The sequence below is a fragment of the Durio zibethinus genome, chromosome 10 (genome assembly GCF_047325235.1).
Source record: "Durio zibethinus cultivar Kanyao isolate XHJ-2024 chromosome 10, ASM4732523v1, whole genome shotgun sequence".
NCBI classification, from domain to species: domain Eukaryota; kingdom Viridiplantae; phylum Streptophyta; class Magnoliopsida; order Malvales; family Malvaceae; genus Durio; species Durio zibethinus.
The window spans coordinates 3,833,086-3,848,842 of record NC_143171.1 but is presented as its reverse complement, the minus strand read 5'-3'; the positions used below and the strand labels follow the sequence as shown (position 1 = coordinate 3,848,842).

General features: G+C 36.2%; 3 protein-coding genes and 1 pseudogene across 12 annotated transcripts; all 4 read right to left on the bottom strand.

The window, feature by feature from the left end:
* Positions 1–309: 309 nt before the first annotated feature.
* LOC111292221 (agamous-like MADS-box protein AGL29) lies at positions 310–4,500 on the bottom strand. Of its 9 annotated transcripts, none has more exons than XM_089766477.1 (3): positions 4,251–4,500; positions 1,143–1,221; positions 310–1,063 (listed from the first exon to the last, which is right to left on the bottom strand). In XM_089766477.1, the coding sequence occupies exon 3, from the start codon at positions 1,020–1,022 to the stop codon at positions 474–476; it is 549 nt and encodes a 182-aa protein (XP_089622603.1). In that variant the 5' UTR covers positions 1,023–1,063; positions 1,143–1,221; positions 4,251–4,500; the 3' UTR covers positions 310–473. The 9 variants fall into 9 exon arrangements, with proteins under 9 accessions (XP_089622603.1, XP_089622606.1, XP_089622604.1 ...); XM_089766480.1 differs by having other exon boundaries at positions 310–1,054; XM_089766478.1 differs by having other exon boundaries at positions 4,324–4,500.
* A 1,363-nt stretch (positions 4,501–5,863) lies between these two features.
* Positions 5,864–7,522, bottom strand: LOC111292346 (uncharacterized). The gene has a single exon (XM_022884671.2). It carries the CDS (start codon positions 7,193–7,195, stop codon positions 6,071–6,073), a length of 1,125 nt encoding a protein of 374 aa, XP_022740406.2. The 5' UTR covers positions 7,196–7,522; the 3' UTR covers positions 5,864–6,070.
* Positions 7,523–9,369: 1,847 nt separating this feature from the next.
* Positions 9,370–11,509, bottom strand: LOC149516360 (uncharacterized; annotated as a pseudogene). The gene is made up of 4 exons (XR_016345459.1): positions 11,497–11,509; positions 10,933–11,417; positions 10,431–10,642; positions 9,370–10,336 (listed from the first exon to the last, which is right to left on the bottom strand). The product of XR_016345459.1 is annotated as an uncharacterized LOC149516360 (transcript).
* A 1,145-nt stretch (positions 11,510–12,654) lies between these two features.
* Positions 12,655–15,184, bottom strand: LOC111292422 (tubulin alpha chain-like). The gene is made up of 4 exons (XM_022884809.2): positions 14,950–15,184; positions 14,047–14,281; positions 13,592–13,962; positions 12,655–13,511 (listed from the first exon to the last, which is right to left on the bottom strand). The coding sequence occupies exons 1-4, from the start codon at positions 15,040–15,042 to the stop codon at positions 12,855–12,857; spliced, it is 1,356 nt and encodes a 451-aa protein (XP_022740544.1). The 5' UTR covers positions 15,043–15,184; the 3' UTR covers positions 12,655–12,854.
* Between the last annotated feature and the right edge of the window lie 573 nt (positions 15,185–15,757).

The following is a 15,757-nucleotide window of genomic DNA, read 5'->3' as shown; positions in this document are numbered from 1 at the left end:
CTCACCATTGCCCTTCATGTAACTCAAGTACTATTCCTTGAAAATATTACCCTGCCAAACCATTTTTGCACAAAAACATTACCCTACCAAACCAGTGTTGCTGTGTCTGGCCTCTCAGGATGTATATTATAGATAAACTCTGGTATTGTCTATCCACAAATAAGGGTTTGCATGAAGCAACAATGATTTCACTGATTCACTCCCAGTCACAAAGCTATTGTTTCATGAATTGAGGCATGCAAACAAGCAAAAATAAAAAACAGATATTGCATCACCACACATTCTACTGTCACATAAAAATGGTAGATATAAGAGAAATAAGTTTATTATTATTGATTTTCAATTTATTCTCTTTCATTCCTCAGTCCAACAGACAAACAGAGAGGGAATGACTAGATCATTTCACAAAATTGAAGCACGTTTGGCATGACATCTCAGACAATCCCTCTCCCAACTGACAGAATGGGGGAAAATCAATGTTCATGACCAACATCATGGTCACGAGTATCAGCAGGAAAATCACCCTCAGTGGAACCACTGAGAGAAGCATTACTTTCTCCAGCTGATGTTGAAGTCGAAGCAGTAGGCTCGACTGAAAATTCCTGAATATGCATCCTCAACTTCCCCTTAAACTCCTGCATCATTGATTTCAGAGTCAGCAGCTCCTTCAAGTTGAGTTCATTAACTGGTCTATCCACCAAGCTTTGGCCCTGGCTTTGGCTCTCCATCCTCATCTGTTTGAGTTGCTCACCTCGAATTTTTTCAGCTTTCAGTTTTTCAAGAAGATCATGGTATTTTTTGTTAAGCTCATTCAGAGTGGCCTCTTGCTCAGCCTCAGCACGGCGGATTGCATCAAAATCTGGCTTCCTGGGATGGCCAACAGAGAAGGCCTTGCCACTAGGTGAGTAAACAACAAGGGCAGTCTCAACAGCACATAAGGTACAGAGTTCACTGGCCTTCCTGAAGAGGCCAGATCGACGCTTGGAGAAAGCAACCTGCTGGGCATCTGCTGCTTGAATCATCAACACTTGAGTCCTTCTGCGGCCACCCTTTCCTGACAATCCTGCCATTGAGATAGTACTAGAAGAGCAATGAAAAAAGTGTTTGAGGATGAACTCGTGAAGTTTAGAGGACAAACACACCTTATTTATAGGACTTTGATGGCTAGGCTAATACTCAGAGGTATCAAATTCTCACTCTCGGATTGGTCACCTCTATTTCCTGCCATATATTACCTTGGCAGTCATGTAATCATAATAAACTCTTCTATTTTCTTTTTACCACTTACTACTAAATGACAATACTGGAAATATCCTTAGTTGGCATACTTTAACAAAATCACACTTTTAGTGCTTGGATGCAAATGGAAGTTAAATTCCAGGATATGCCTGCCATAGCCGCAAAAAGATGTAATAAGCCTGCCAAATTTGTGTAGGGGAAAATGTAACGGTGTTGAATGTTTCAACGCATGTAATATTCCCTCTATTACTTCATACTATAAACCTTTTAATCGAGACAAAAGATTCATTAATCTTCGGTGTAAAGTTGTCCAAGTACTCAACTTTCCCTATGACCCAAACTGCAACTAGAACCACATGGTTCACACAGTGCTCTGAGCACCACATGGTACGGGCAACCTGACCGGACATTTTCCTCAATAAAAACAATTAACTTAATATAAGCTCAAGAATTGGAAACAAAATAATTACCACATTAGAGTAGGTAATAATTTCTGATAATTACATTAATTGTTATGAATCATAACTTTTCTATTTGAAATGCAGACACAAGCATGACGAAAGATCTTTGCCGTTAGACTGATTATGTTAATGTAATGGCAGGTTTCATTGTCAATCAAGAAAAGCATACATCTAAATTTTGAAGGACTACAATCGTGTGAAACTAATTTCTCCGAGTATAATTAAATTACTTTCCTTAGGTTAGAAAAACTCTCCTCTTGGGGTAGAAAGTTATTATGAGAACAGGTGCAAACGGTGTGACTTAAGCCTGAAAATTCTGATAGGAAATGGATTCTTATTCTTATTAACAAAGCCATATTTCTCTAACAAATATGTGCACAAAGAAATATTCTCTCCAACACCAAAATAAACTGTTTACTGATTATAATTGAAAAGAATAGTTCACTTTTGTTAATAGTAATGATGAGATAACAATAATAACAGAAAATTTCAACAGAGCTGTATAGTCAGAACCTTGCAAAAAGCACTCCCTTTTTTTCTGGAGATCTGTCATTTTTCTAATCATATTAATCAAGCTTTGATAATAACACAGTCAATTCAAACACAAAAAGAAAAGTAAGTAACTTTTTCACAAAGAGGTTGCAACTGAGTCAAGAGTTCTTCTTGCATTGACTCAGAACAGAATACATTTTACTGATTTAGAACTTGTTTTTCAACTTAAAGCATATGCATAAGCAAAAAAAAAAAAAAAAAATCCTGCCTTTTCTGTGGATGCAACACTTGTGAGTTTGAGAACTATCTAAATATATCGTATCTGCCATTTATTCTCGAGTCTAAGCCAAATGAAGAGATTGAGAACATTCAATCAAACATCTGCAGCTCTAGTTATTACAAGAAATAAAAAATCCTTTGCCTTCCTCAGATATTTTAAGACATTTATGCCACAATTTTTATCATCAGTCTAGAGTCTAGACAAACTTCATTAACCTTCATAGCATGTGCAATGCACCACAACCACACAAAAGACTACAATATTTATAACAATGCTAAGATATTTTTGTAAAATTGAAGATTAGAAACCAAAGATATAACTGGTTTCAAATGTTCCAGATGTGATGATCATACTGCCAACAATTTCATTCTGAGGAAAAAGTTATTTTTTTTGGATAAGTTGTAAGTTTTATTTATCCAAAGCTAGCAGAATTCTGCTATAGTACAATGAGGAAAAAAATTGTGATATCTATATGCCTTTTCATTTATCTCATAATTGTTAAAATTGGTTAAAATGAGGCACAACTTGAACAGACACAAAAATAGATTTTCTGGAATAATGTGCAGTGCCCTTAATAGCATTAAAAAAAGGCAAAAAAAATCTTCCAGAACATCTGTCAATCTCAATAACTTAGATATATATGCCTCCCCGCTCTCTTTTCCTTTTAATTAAACAATCAAATGCTTGAAGTCAGTTACATCTACTGCTAAAATGGGATTATAAATTTCAAATTTCCAAATACAAGCCTTTAGATAAGGTTAGGTAGTACTGGCCTGGGATAAAACTAAAAAGCTACCATCAGTGTCATATGAGTATGCACTTATTGCTAAGATACATGGTAGTATGATTCCAGACATGTCTTGATTTCAAGAGTAGTTTTTAGCTTTTACGAATGATTGCCACATGGTAACAATATTCCAACTTACCATGATTCTTGGGATATCTATTAGACACTCACTTTTCCCGGCCAAAATGTTCAGCTAGTCCACTATCAACTTCTCAACTAGGTATATGTGTTATCATCAAGAAATAATCTTGTAGCCTAAAGTCCGAGAGGCATACTACCAATTGAGATAGCTAATGTGGTTGATACATTTACGCAACTAGAATTTGCGGCATATTGCAGACATCATTAACTAGACTATTTAGTTTAAAATAAGAATGAACTAACCAAATCCTTACCATTATCTCAGGGTCTAACATTTGACGGCACTAATATTGGTAACTATGCTTCTCTTATACGTTTAATTGTGTATTAAAAGAAATAATAGGATAACTTAAGTGACTGAACATTATTTATTCGACTAGCCAGTTTCCTTAACCTTTCCCATTTTATAGCCTCAATTCACAGTATCTGTTCAGTTGATAACAAATGCAAAAAATCAAACATATTCTCATTATAAAAAGAATTCCAACTAGGCGGTCTTCTGTCATTTAGCCAGTCAGAATCAGCCAACAAGAGAATGAAACCAAATAGCTATCCACAATAGGAAGTTATTTCTGATTATCCCCAGTTTATGATGAGTTTCTGTCCTGCTATATCAAGTCTGACCAGGATTAACTAATTGTTCTTGCATTTAAAAGACAATTGCTGCCAACATTCCTTCTCAAACTTCATTGTCAAAAACTTTGGAGTACCATTATTTTCTACATTCAAATTAAATATCAAACTAAAATTTTATCAAGACCCACGAATGCAAAAATTGAATATAATTGCCAAAAAAAAATGATGCGAAGTCATGGTAATGGCAGTAAAGAACAGACTAAACTACACTAACAGGAATGTCAAAAGGAATCAACTTCAAATTAACTGAATGTCAAGAGACATATGCAGTTGAAAGACCCCCAAACCTCGTTTTGTCTGTGATCTCTAACGTGTATCACAGCAAAGACCAAAAACATCCCAGGATATGAATCTTGATAGCGACAGACATCCCACAGCAAAACCAACATTTCAGACCCGTCATGTGTTTTCGTGATACTTCACAAAGATTTTGTTAAGCTATGTCTGTTAGGATAAACACCCAAAAAAAAAAAAAAAAAAAGGAAAGATGTTTTTCCTTTTTGTTAAATATAAAATTGACATGTAAAATTTGAAACTGGGCCTAAGTTTAACTCTTAAATGGGCCATTCGAACCATGAATAAAACAAACAAAGACCAATTACATATTCAAAAGTGAAAGCTTTTAACTAAGCCCACGCCGACCAGACAAGTTAAGAATTCCCATCCGCTTGACCACCAAATCAAAAAAAAAAAAAAAAAAAAATCCACTTATTTTCCACACACATTTAACCAAAATTTTCGGCTGCGGCTTGAAACTTCCGTCCAACAAAGAGACCCACCTCCGACAACCTAAAAAAAAAGCACAGCTTGGACCGTTGTCTTATATGCAAAAGCTTCAAAGTCACCGTCGAAGCAAGTCACGTCTGGAAATTTGAACCCTTTATGAGGAAACAAGAGTCATTTTTTTGGGGTCTTCGTTTTGTTAACTTGACGACGTACATGGGTTCCACTTACTTTTGGTAAAACTATTTCAATGCTTATATTAGGCAGATGTAATAACAATCATTCGATCAAGTTAAACCTCTCTGTTGATGATGTATTTAATATATATAAGATATTAAAATTTATATATTTATATCGTATTTTATAAAAAATTTATTTAATTATAATTTTAAATTATATCATTTTTATATTTTATTTTTATGTTATATTTATATCATATTATTATATTATGATTGAAAAATAAAATTTAAATTTACTTAATTCTTAATTATTTCCTTCCTCAAATCTTTAAATTTGACAAAATAAAACAACAATTACACGGCTTTTGACTATAGTTCTAATGTATATGTTTTTCATTCGATTTCTAGAAGATTTTTTTCTTTCCAATATCTGTCACCAACCATTCATCCTTGACCTATATATAAAAGCACATAATGCCATTCCAAGCCACGCTAACACAATTCATTGTCTTCCCATTTTCCAGCTAATTAACAAGAGCCAGCTTGACGATTGAAGAAATTAGAGAAGAGATCGTCAGATGGTGGTTAAACAATAATTCTCTACACCACTTTCATATTTAGTTTTTCAATTAGATTAGGGAATTACCATTTTTTATTCTTTTTGTCATCCAAATAGAATTTATGTTACAATAGTTTCGTGAATGTGTAATATTTCATTGAAAAGATGAAAAAAAATAATTTTAAAAGATTTGAAATTAATTAAAAGCTATGAATCTGTCATGCTCTCTTGATTAGATTTCACGATGGTCCCCAATTCACCGCACCAAGCCCATCAAGATTTTGAAATATACAGCTTTTGTGGATATAAAAGGGGACCATTGACCATATTTTAATCAATGCAAGCAAAGAAATAAATGACCAAATATATTAAAGATCTTCCTTTTCTATTTGTAATTATGTAAAAAAATTATTTACAATATAATTAAATGTTTGCATAAGAATATTATTTATACGGAAAATACTATATATTGTATGATAAACTACTGAGCTGAGGTGAGGTCCCTCACACTTGAAGTGTCTACACGTGAATCAACTGTTTAATTCTGCTCTTTTGATGATCATCATCCTCAAATTAACAGCTATTTAGACGTTGAAGTTCCAAGCAAGGCTTTTCTTCCGCATAGTTAAAAATCCCATTCCCAAGCTCTTCGTCGTCGTCATCGTCGTCGGTATCAATAACATCGTGGAGATCAAGTGAGTACACCACATCTTCCCTACTCCAGCCCGCACGTAATAACACAACTGACAAAACCCTTACGTGCCAGGCCGCATCCTCTCCGTCCATCACCAATTGGGTCCCATTCATTTCCTGGTTTTCGTTTTGTTCGCAGCCGTCCATCAGCAGCGCCTCCCTCACTTCATCCTCTCTCCACCCTCCCTCCCTCAATCTCCAAAACGCTTCCTCCATACATTTCCCTAACCCTGAGTCCCCCTCCACCTCACCCGGACTCCACCACCCTCGCGTGACCCCACGCGCCACCACTTTTTTTCCTCTTTTAGCCACCTCTGTCCAAAACTCAATCCTCCGTGCCGCGGTCGCTGCCCAAGCTGGAACATTGTTAGTAACACTATTGGTTTTCTTCCTCATGAAAGGCTTAACAACCCCACCTCTTCTCAAGAATTCAACTTCTTGAAAAAACCTAGTAATATCAAAGCTCAAGATTCTGACTTCCTCTCCATCAACGTAAAAAACAGGGTTTCCAGCCACGTTTGGCGTCGAAGGGATATAACAGTTTCTATATATAGGAACAAGAAGAGGCGCTTTTTTTAATAAGTTTTTAACCAAAGCCAAAGCTTCATTTGAATTTGAAGGTTTAGGACCCCAAGAATCAGACCAAAAGTTGTGGAACGTAATGTTCTTGGAGAGAGACAAGAGAGGAAGGTTAAGGAGAATGTTAAGTTGTTGAGGAGAAGAAGATCGCCAGTTTGGGAAAGAAGGGTCGATAGGGAGGCCTTCTTGGAGGATAGAGCGAAGGTCAGGAGGGAAAGTGAATTGGAAAGTCGATTCAATGGAGGAGAATTCCTGGTCAGTTAAGCCTGGGAGGATTGGAATATCAAGAGATTTAAGATAGTCGATAACGGTTTTGGAATAAGCAGCAAAAGAGAAACAAACAAGCTTTGATCGTGCTGGTCCTTTGGCTGCTTTGAGTAAAGGGTTTGGAGGTTGGGTTTGGGTTGTTGTTGCTGTTGCAGCCATTCGAAATTAAGCTGAAGAAATGGAGAGGTTTGATGGTTTTTCCTTCGGGTTTTCGAAGGCAAATTGAGAAAGAAAGAGAAAGAGCTTGACTAAGAATTGGGAGAGGAAATGTGAACGTCTCTCATGGGGGTGGCACTGGCAAGGGATGGGTTACTTAAGAAAGAAGCAAATGGACGGAGGAGAATGGGGAAGTGACATGGAAGCCTCGTTGATAATGTTGTTTTCTCTTCTTATATATATATATAACCACTGTGAGCCTCCAATTACATCTGCTTTCTTGTTTTTTTTTTTTTGCTTCAATTAAGGGCTAAAATAAAATTGGATTTGGATTGGAAGGTTGGAATTGCACAATTTCTTCACCACCATCACCCCATTCCTTCAATTGAGATGGTATTTAATCACCTACACTAAACAACAAGAAAAATTCTAATAAAGTAGTGTTCAGTATTTCTTAGTTTACAAACAAAAGGGTCAGAAACGTTGTATTTGTAAAAGAAAAGAAAATTATATATGATTCAAATTCAAGATTTCTATATATTTAAATCTCACAAACCCCACAATTATTTGAGCTTCTTCTTTTTTAAGCCTAATACGTTTTCGTACAAATGAGATTATGTCTCTTAACGTGAATGGAAGTTGCAAAAATAATTAATAAAATTACAAAGACTTTAAGGCTTTTTGATAATGCAATGAGAGGAATTTTTATGATATTCATAAAATTTTAATTATAAAATAATATTACGGTGCAGTGAGAATCCTTCATTTCATTCTTAAAGAAAACCTTAATCTTAAAAAAATTATTTTTTGGAGTTATAGATTGGAATAATATTTAGTATGAACTTGAAGTTAAGACTATGGTTGACAAGAACAGGATTGATAAAATGCAATGAAATATTGCAAATTGATTAAAAAAACAAGAAAAGAATTAATATATTGTAATAAGCATATTAATAATTTGAGATAGTGAAATGGAAACCAGCTTTTTTTTTTTTCCTTATGATAGCCACTTAAAGATATAAGATTTCAATCATTTGTCCAATCAAATAAACAAGTACTTTGACTATGATTCCCAAGATGATACAATCTTCTCCTTCCTTACCTAAAAGAACTTTAATTGTCTCCTAAAGATTGATTTTAATAATAACCCACCATACATAAACACCAGAAATGGTCACACCAGAACATGACACACTTTTTATTCATTTCAACATTTCTGATAGTGATATAAATGTTGGCCATGGGCTTCTGGAAATTGTAGAAAGATTGCCATATGGCATGAATTTCACGTTTAGTTTTTGCAGATGGGAGGAGTCATCAAGGATGAATGACATATACATTTTGTGTTCATGAATTTTATATGGTAATGAACATTGGAATCCAAGAATTTTCCTTGTTCAAACTTAGGGTAAGGTTAATTTTATTCTTTGTTTACTTTTGGTATCCTAAGTATGCTTTTCTCAACCTGGCCATAATACAAAACATGTACTTAGGAATTAGAATGGGTTCTTCTTGTTGGGGTTGGAAGGATTTGTCACATTTCATCATGTTTCCACTCTAATTGTCAATTAGATTTGGAATTTTCGATTCTTGTTCTTCATCATTCGTATATAAGTTAAAGTGTTCAAACTTTTCTTCCTTCTTTCAAAATAAAAAATTAATAATCGGTCTTGGACGATAAAGATGTAACCAAAACATTAGCAATTACGTGTTAAAAGAATTATAAATGTTTTATTATAATATGTTATTTTTAAAAAATAATTTATATAAATTAATTAAACTAAATCTTAAATTTCATCTCGTGTCTTTTTGTATTGGGCCATATAGTCCCGTAATTCCCGTATCTATATGTAAGACAGAAACATAGAACAAGGTTAGGGCGAGAAGTTTTAAAAATAAATTCAAGAAAATAAGAAGTCTAGGCCTGCTGTTACTGGGCCCATTCCACAAATCATATAAAAATTGTTCAACATCTTATCTTAATTGGTAGGTTTAACATTATAAGTCGGTTGAACCAACGTTGGGCCTGATTTGAACTTTTCTTGCTGTACAAGTAATAAATTTAAAATCGATTGATAACAATAAAAAAATTCAATTTAAATATAATATCATATAAAAACTTAATATTAAAGAGGATAACTTTACTTTAACAACGTCAGACGTCAATGAAAGCAGAAATATATTGGCCCATTTGAGCATAATCATCCATTATCAAGTACATTTCATGTCAAACAAGAATCTTTTGTTTGAGTGATATCTTCAGCTCCTGAGCTAACATTATCTACTATTTCCTCTTCATTTTCATCGTGTGCTGAGACTACTACAGCATCTTCAAGCTCATCTGAAGCATCCTCATCATTCACAAAACTCCATACAGGGAAGAGTTATCCTGCTTGTATTATTACACAGCCTTATCATAGAAACTTCGGGAGATAGTATTATATATATTTCTCCGATTGAGGCTCTTTTTGGTGGACACTAGCAGGCCAACTAAGAGTTTCATCACTTGTCACTCCCATGTTTGTAACTGAAGCATCCTTGTTGTTTTCTTTAGGTTTCTGTGACGGAATCGAAAGGACAGCTTTAGGGGCATCTACCTTATTGCCATTAGTCTTCATTTCTAAAGAGGAATTCTTGTCAATCCCACAGCCACAAATAAATTTGGATGCCAGGACCTTCCTAGTGAACTTGATTGTAGAATGCAGGCATTGATAAATTATCTCCATCAACTTCACAGTTAACACTACGATTTGTTATGACAAATGGGATCTTCTCGCCACTATCTTTCAGGGTACTCGAAGTGGACTGACCTGTTTTTTCCAAATTGTTCAGAGCAACTTTATCAAAAACAAGAACTCTAGCCTCAGGTTGAACTTTAATTGCTGCAGGCTTTCTAACTCTTGCTCGAGGATGAGACTCATCAGGAGAAGCCGACACATCAACTGAAGCAACTGACCTCTTAGGTGTCCCCCTCTTTGATGCTGCTCCAGATAAGCCAGTCCGAACAACTTGAGCGGAAGGCTCATCCACGGATGGTCTCAGAGCTGAAACCTGAGCTTCAAGCTTTGTTAAGCTGCTCTTGTAATCAGCTATTTGTGATTGCAACTGACCAATAACGCTCCATAGTTGAACATTCTCAATTGACTGCATATAGAAACAGATAAATTAAAGTGTTAACAATCATGGTTAGAAAAGAGGAAAACAGTACTAAAATAACATTAGGTGAAGAAAACACTACCATTTGAGCTTCCCAAAGTAGTTGGTGCTTCTGAGAAAGTTTTCCCATTGGCAGGATAATCCCTCTTTGAGAGGACTCTCCATAGGTTGCTGAGCAATTAGGCATTGGTTCAGGTGCTGAAGAAAAGTAGCCATAAACTCCTGGAAAAATATAGTTGAAAGATGGCTGAGATTGTTGACCACGAGTCCACCAAGAAGAGGGATCCCAAGGACCTGTTAACATGAAAACTCCACCATTACATCGCTTCAACATCTTGAAGAAGTTGCATTTAGCAACTTCTTGAAGACTAATTTAGAAACTATGCTAGATAAATTAGACGAATGCTCAAATCAATGACAAATCATATTAGCATCATATATCCATTGATAATCAGTTTGCAATCAAGTTAGATGTAATAAATCAATTTGCACTAATTATAACCACACAGGATAATTTGAGATGATAAACATGAATTGGAAAGAACTTTGGCTTGCCTTACTAAACTACTTAGTTGCAATACTACCTGGAAAACCTGGGTATGGGCCAAATGGTAACAGAGATTTTGAACTTCATGTTGGCTTCTTGAGGTCGATGCTCCAATTATAGCAGACGGTTTCCAGCTAGCATCAACTGTTGAGATGGAAGTTAATGGCTGAAATTTAGCAGGCAGGCTTACTCCAGGAAGATGATAACTAGTTCGCTGTGGCAACCAAAAGGGTGTGGTTGATTGAGCTAAAAGCACTGGGGTTTGGCCCTGCTGGATTGGACGATTAGGGGAATTTGGCTGCATTGGTGCTACTTGCTGCCATCCGCTTACAAGAATAGGAGTTGATTGGCTTGGTGCACAAGGTCTTGGTTTCAAGCAAGACTGCTGGGCCGTCTGTTGAGTGGTGTATAGCCGTTGAAGAATATGTGGATATTGCTCATTTAAGGAAGAAAGATTTTCTTGTGAAAAGCTACCAGTTTTGGTATTCTTTGCAGCAAGTGCCTCATTTGATTGGTTTTGTTCTTCTTAACTTCCTCGCTATGTTCATGATAAATTCACCTCATTAAAATTGGAAAACAATATGCAGTTATAAACACTTACCAACCTCACTCATTAGTCATCTCATCACGGCCATCCATCAGCTGCGGAGTGGAAATGGATGGCTACAATGGGATGAAAGGAACTGGTCCATTGCTAATAACATATAATTTCCATTGTAATATACAGAAAACATGATTTTCCACCACATACAGTTAACATTATTCAACTATTATAACTTGACCTGTTAATCGCCTAGGATTAGAAATCAAAACAACAGCACCAAAAGCATAGAGAATATGAACGAGTTCTCACTCCACCATGCTAAAATGAAAAGTTTTGTTCTTGTCATCTCAAAAAATGAGAACAATTTGGCACTCAGATTTTTTTTTTATAATCGAAAACAAGAAAAAAAAAATTGGAGCACTAGCGTAGCAATACTCTCCTTTTCCTTCGACCCAAACATATTGGGAACACAAAAAAGTAGAAAGTAAGAAAGAAGCCCCAGAATAACCTATCAATCAATGAATTTTTAGCTAAAAGACGCCATGTTTAAATCCAAAGAACAAGTTAAATACGACAAATCCTTCTTAAGAACAATCATAAAGAAGAAAAGGGTCACATACCAAGAGGTCATTTGAGTCAGATTCTTGATTAGAAATAGAGGCAAGTTTTTTATGCTTCTTCTTTTCTATAGCGTTAACTGAGTACTTTTTACAAGCTCAAAAACGTATCTTCTATGGATGAATGTGGAGAAACTTAAGTGCTCTTTCTGTAGCTAAATTGCTAAATTAAAGGAAGGGGAGAGAGAGAGAGAGAGTCAAAGACATTAAAGAGCGTAAAAGGAGCTCGAATGTCTTCTTCAACACAAAGAGAATGAGAAGGAATAGTTTACAGCTTTTTTTCTCTGTTTCATGTTCCTGCTGACCGCTTGTCCTTCTGTCTCTGTTGCAAACCAACTAATAAGTTCTAAAAAATTTCCATATTTCACGTGTGGCACAGTATAAAATGAAATATTTTAGCACCATTGATCAAACGCTTCAGATTTTCTCTGGTGCTGATTGAATACACATTTTCTCATGCAAGTAAGTGTAAAAATTTTTTGGGATGCTTCGTTTTTAGCAAAACATCTAATAGTTAACCATTCTCCCTGGGAACTAAAAAACAGCTGTCCAATGGTAACCATGAGAGAAAAGCCTGAGCCAGAGGGAAGAGTAAGAGTTCAAGGCAGGCACAGGGACTTGTGGCTCAAGCCACAAGCATATCATTGACAAAAATTTTAGTACAGGAACGAAGTCAAGCTACTTTAACAAAGCAAAGCAGTACAATATAGGTAAGATTACTGGAATCCAAGTCCAACCATTATGAAAGCATAGTAGTAACACGAACCATTACTCAAGAACAACAATACACATACAGTTTTAGTATTCATCTCCTTCATCACCATCTTCACCCTCGCCAGACTCAGCACCAACCTCCTCGTAATCCTTCTCCAAGGCAGCAAGATCCTCGCGGGCTTCAGAGAACTCACCTTCCTCCATGCCCTCACCAACATACCAGTGCACAAAAGCTCTCTTTGCATACATGAGGTCAAACTTGTGGTCAATACGAGAGAACACCTCTGCAACACTAGTTGAGTTGGAGATCATGCACACGGCTCTCTGCACCTTAGCAAGATCACCACCTGGAACAACAGTTGGGGGCTGGTAGTTAATACCACACTTGAATCCAGTTGGGCACCAGTCAACAAATTGGATGGTGCGCTTGGTTTTGATGGTGGCCACAGCAGCATTGACATCCTTAGGCACCACATCACCTCTGTACATCAAGCAGCAAGCCATGTACTTGCCATGGCGAGGATCACATTTTGCCATCATGGATGAGGGCTCAAAGGCACTGCTGGTGATCTCTGCAACAGACAGCTGCTCATGGTAGGCCTTCTCAGCTGAGATGACAGGAGCATAAGAAGAAAGCATGAAGTGAATCCTGGGGTATGGAACAAGGTTGGTCTGAAATTCAGTGACATCCACATTTAAGGCACCATCAAACCTCAAGGAGGCAGTCAGTGATGATATCACCTAAACCATTAATCATAAGAAAATTAGTTTGCATTCCCTGATAAAAGTAGATATTCAACAGACAAGACCATGAACTATACCTGAGAAACCAGGCGGTTAAGGTTGGTGTAAGTGGGACGCTCAATGTCAAGAGAGCGCCTGCATATGTCATAGATGGCTTCATTATCAAGTAACACAGCAACATCTGTATGTTCCAGAAGGGAATGGGTAGAGAGGACACTGTTATAAGGCTCAACAACAGAGGTTGAAACCTGTGGTGAAGGATACACAGTGAATCCCAGCTTTGACTTCTTTCCATAGTCCACTGAGAGACGTTCCAGCAGAAGGGATCCAAGTCCTGAACCAGTGCCTCCACCCACAGCATTAAAAACAAGGAACCCTTGTAGACCAGTACAGTTATCAGCAAGCTTGCGGATGCGATCCAAGCATAGATCAACAATCTCTTTCCCAACTGAGAAAAATAGAAGCTAGTTTAAGCGATCAGCATTTCAAGCAGTAAGTATAATACAAAACTGAAGATGACCAGAATTATTACTGGTATAATGGCCACGAGCAAAGTTGTTAGCTGCGTCTTCCTTGCCACTAATGAGCTGTTCAGGGTGGAAGAGTTGGCGGTATGTTCCAGTCCTAACCTCATCAATGACAGTGGGCTCAAGATCTACAAAAATTGCACGAGGAACGTGCTTTCCAGAACCAGTTTCACTAAAGAAGGTGTTGAAAGCATCATCACCTCCACCGATGGTTTTATCACTCGGCATCTGGCCATCAGGCTATGCAAAGACAATTAAAGTTTGAGAAATATTATAAAAGGCGAATACAGCAAGAGTCATTGAACAATAAAGGATTGATGATCTCACAAACCATTTCAATAAAAACATTAACAAACAATTCTATTAATTCCAAAATTTAACACTTGGGATTAGCTGTTCACACTTTGAATCCACTCCAATTTTGGATGACATATTCATCTCCCAAATTCAAAACCATGACAGTAAGTGAAAAATAAATTTTCAAAGTAATAAGCAAGTCTGCCAAAAGAGAAAAAGATACATAATCAGACGGTTACTAAGCGAGCAATTTGTTTCGGGGAAGGATCAGATCTGATCAAAATGAGAGGAGATAAAACAAACTTAAGAGCCAACTCATATAAAACTAATATATCAAACATTTCATTTAAAGACTCTTTACGCATTCAGTTAATAACCAGGTAGCTTGGACAAATCATGAAATCCGATGCCAAATATTTATAAACAAAATAAACTATAATCGCGAATTTATCTCAGATAAGCATGAAAATCCAACATAAAAAAATGAAAATAAGCATCTAAAGTCGAACACATTTTAACAAAATGTATGAAGTCAAAACCGTAGATCTACAAGAAAATAATTGAAATAAGCTGCGAAAGCAAAGAATCAAGCTTAGGAATTGAAAATTCACCTGAATGCCGTGCTCAAGACAGTAAAGTTCCCAGCAGGCATTGCCGACCTGAATACCGGCCTGGCCGATGTGGATCGAAATGCACTCTCTCATTTTCTTTAAGAAGACTAAAATCGAGTCGGAAAAGCTCGAAAATTCGAAAACAATGGCAATCGAACAAAAGAGAATGCGTGTATTAAGACGCCTTTCCTTTTCTTCTTTCTTTCTTTCTTTAGTCGATGCGAAAATGCAATGCAGGATTTTAATTCTCGTTGATTCGGTTTATATAGCCGAGGAGGAGGTTGACAATGTAAAAAATGGAGATAATTAACCGTGGTTAGACTGACTGCCAGCGTCAACCACCCTAAAATTAATTGAACGATGCAATTGAAAGTTTTAAGGGCTACGACGTCGTATTGACTGTAGCATTCGGGCACTAGAATATTGAAGTATAGTTTCGATTGACAATCTCTTTTAAATAAATTCAGGGTTTTAGTCCAAATTTCAAAACCTTGAAAATGAAATTAACCCATTCGGAAAGTGCTTTTTTAAAAGAGTTTGTTTTTATTTATTATTAATAAATTTTTTTAACTTCGTAAATGATAGTAAAAAATTAACACATATTTTTATTTTATTTATATATTTAAAAAAAAGGGAAAAATGTAGGCCGTTTACATCAACAGATTGGTGTGATGTCGTTGAGAATTTACACACCCTTGGCTTGTAAGCCAAGCATTCATGATGTGATCCAAAAATGGATGCCTGCCATCCATCTGCAATAAATATGGGTAGAGGCATGCAAGTTTATGCAACTTGCAGCGATTTCTTT

Coding starts and splice junctions, on each gene's coding strand:
- LOC111292346 (XM_022884671.2), bottom strand. CDS start 7,195: ATGGCTGCAACAGCAACAACAACCCAAACCCAACCTCCAAACCCTTTA.
- LOC111292221 (XM_089766475.1), bottom strand. CDS start 1,070: ATGGCAGGATTGTCAGGAAAGGGTGGCCGCAGAAGGACTCAAGTGTTG.
- LOC111292422 (XM_022884809.2), bottom strand. CDS start 15,042: ATGAGAGAGTGCATTTCGATCCACATCGGCCAGGCCGGTATTCAGGTC. Junction 13,963..14,046: donor TGCTCGTGGCCATTATACCA/GTAATAATTCTG, acceptor TATTTTTCTCAG/TTGGGAAAGAGATTGTTGAT. Junction 13,512..13,591: donor TTAACCGCCTGGTTTCTCAG/GTATAGTTCATG, acceptor TTAATGGTTTAG/GTGATATCATCACTGACTGC.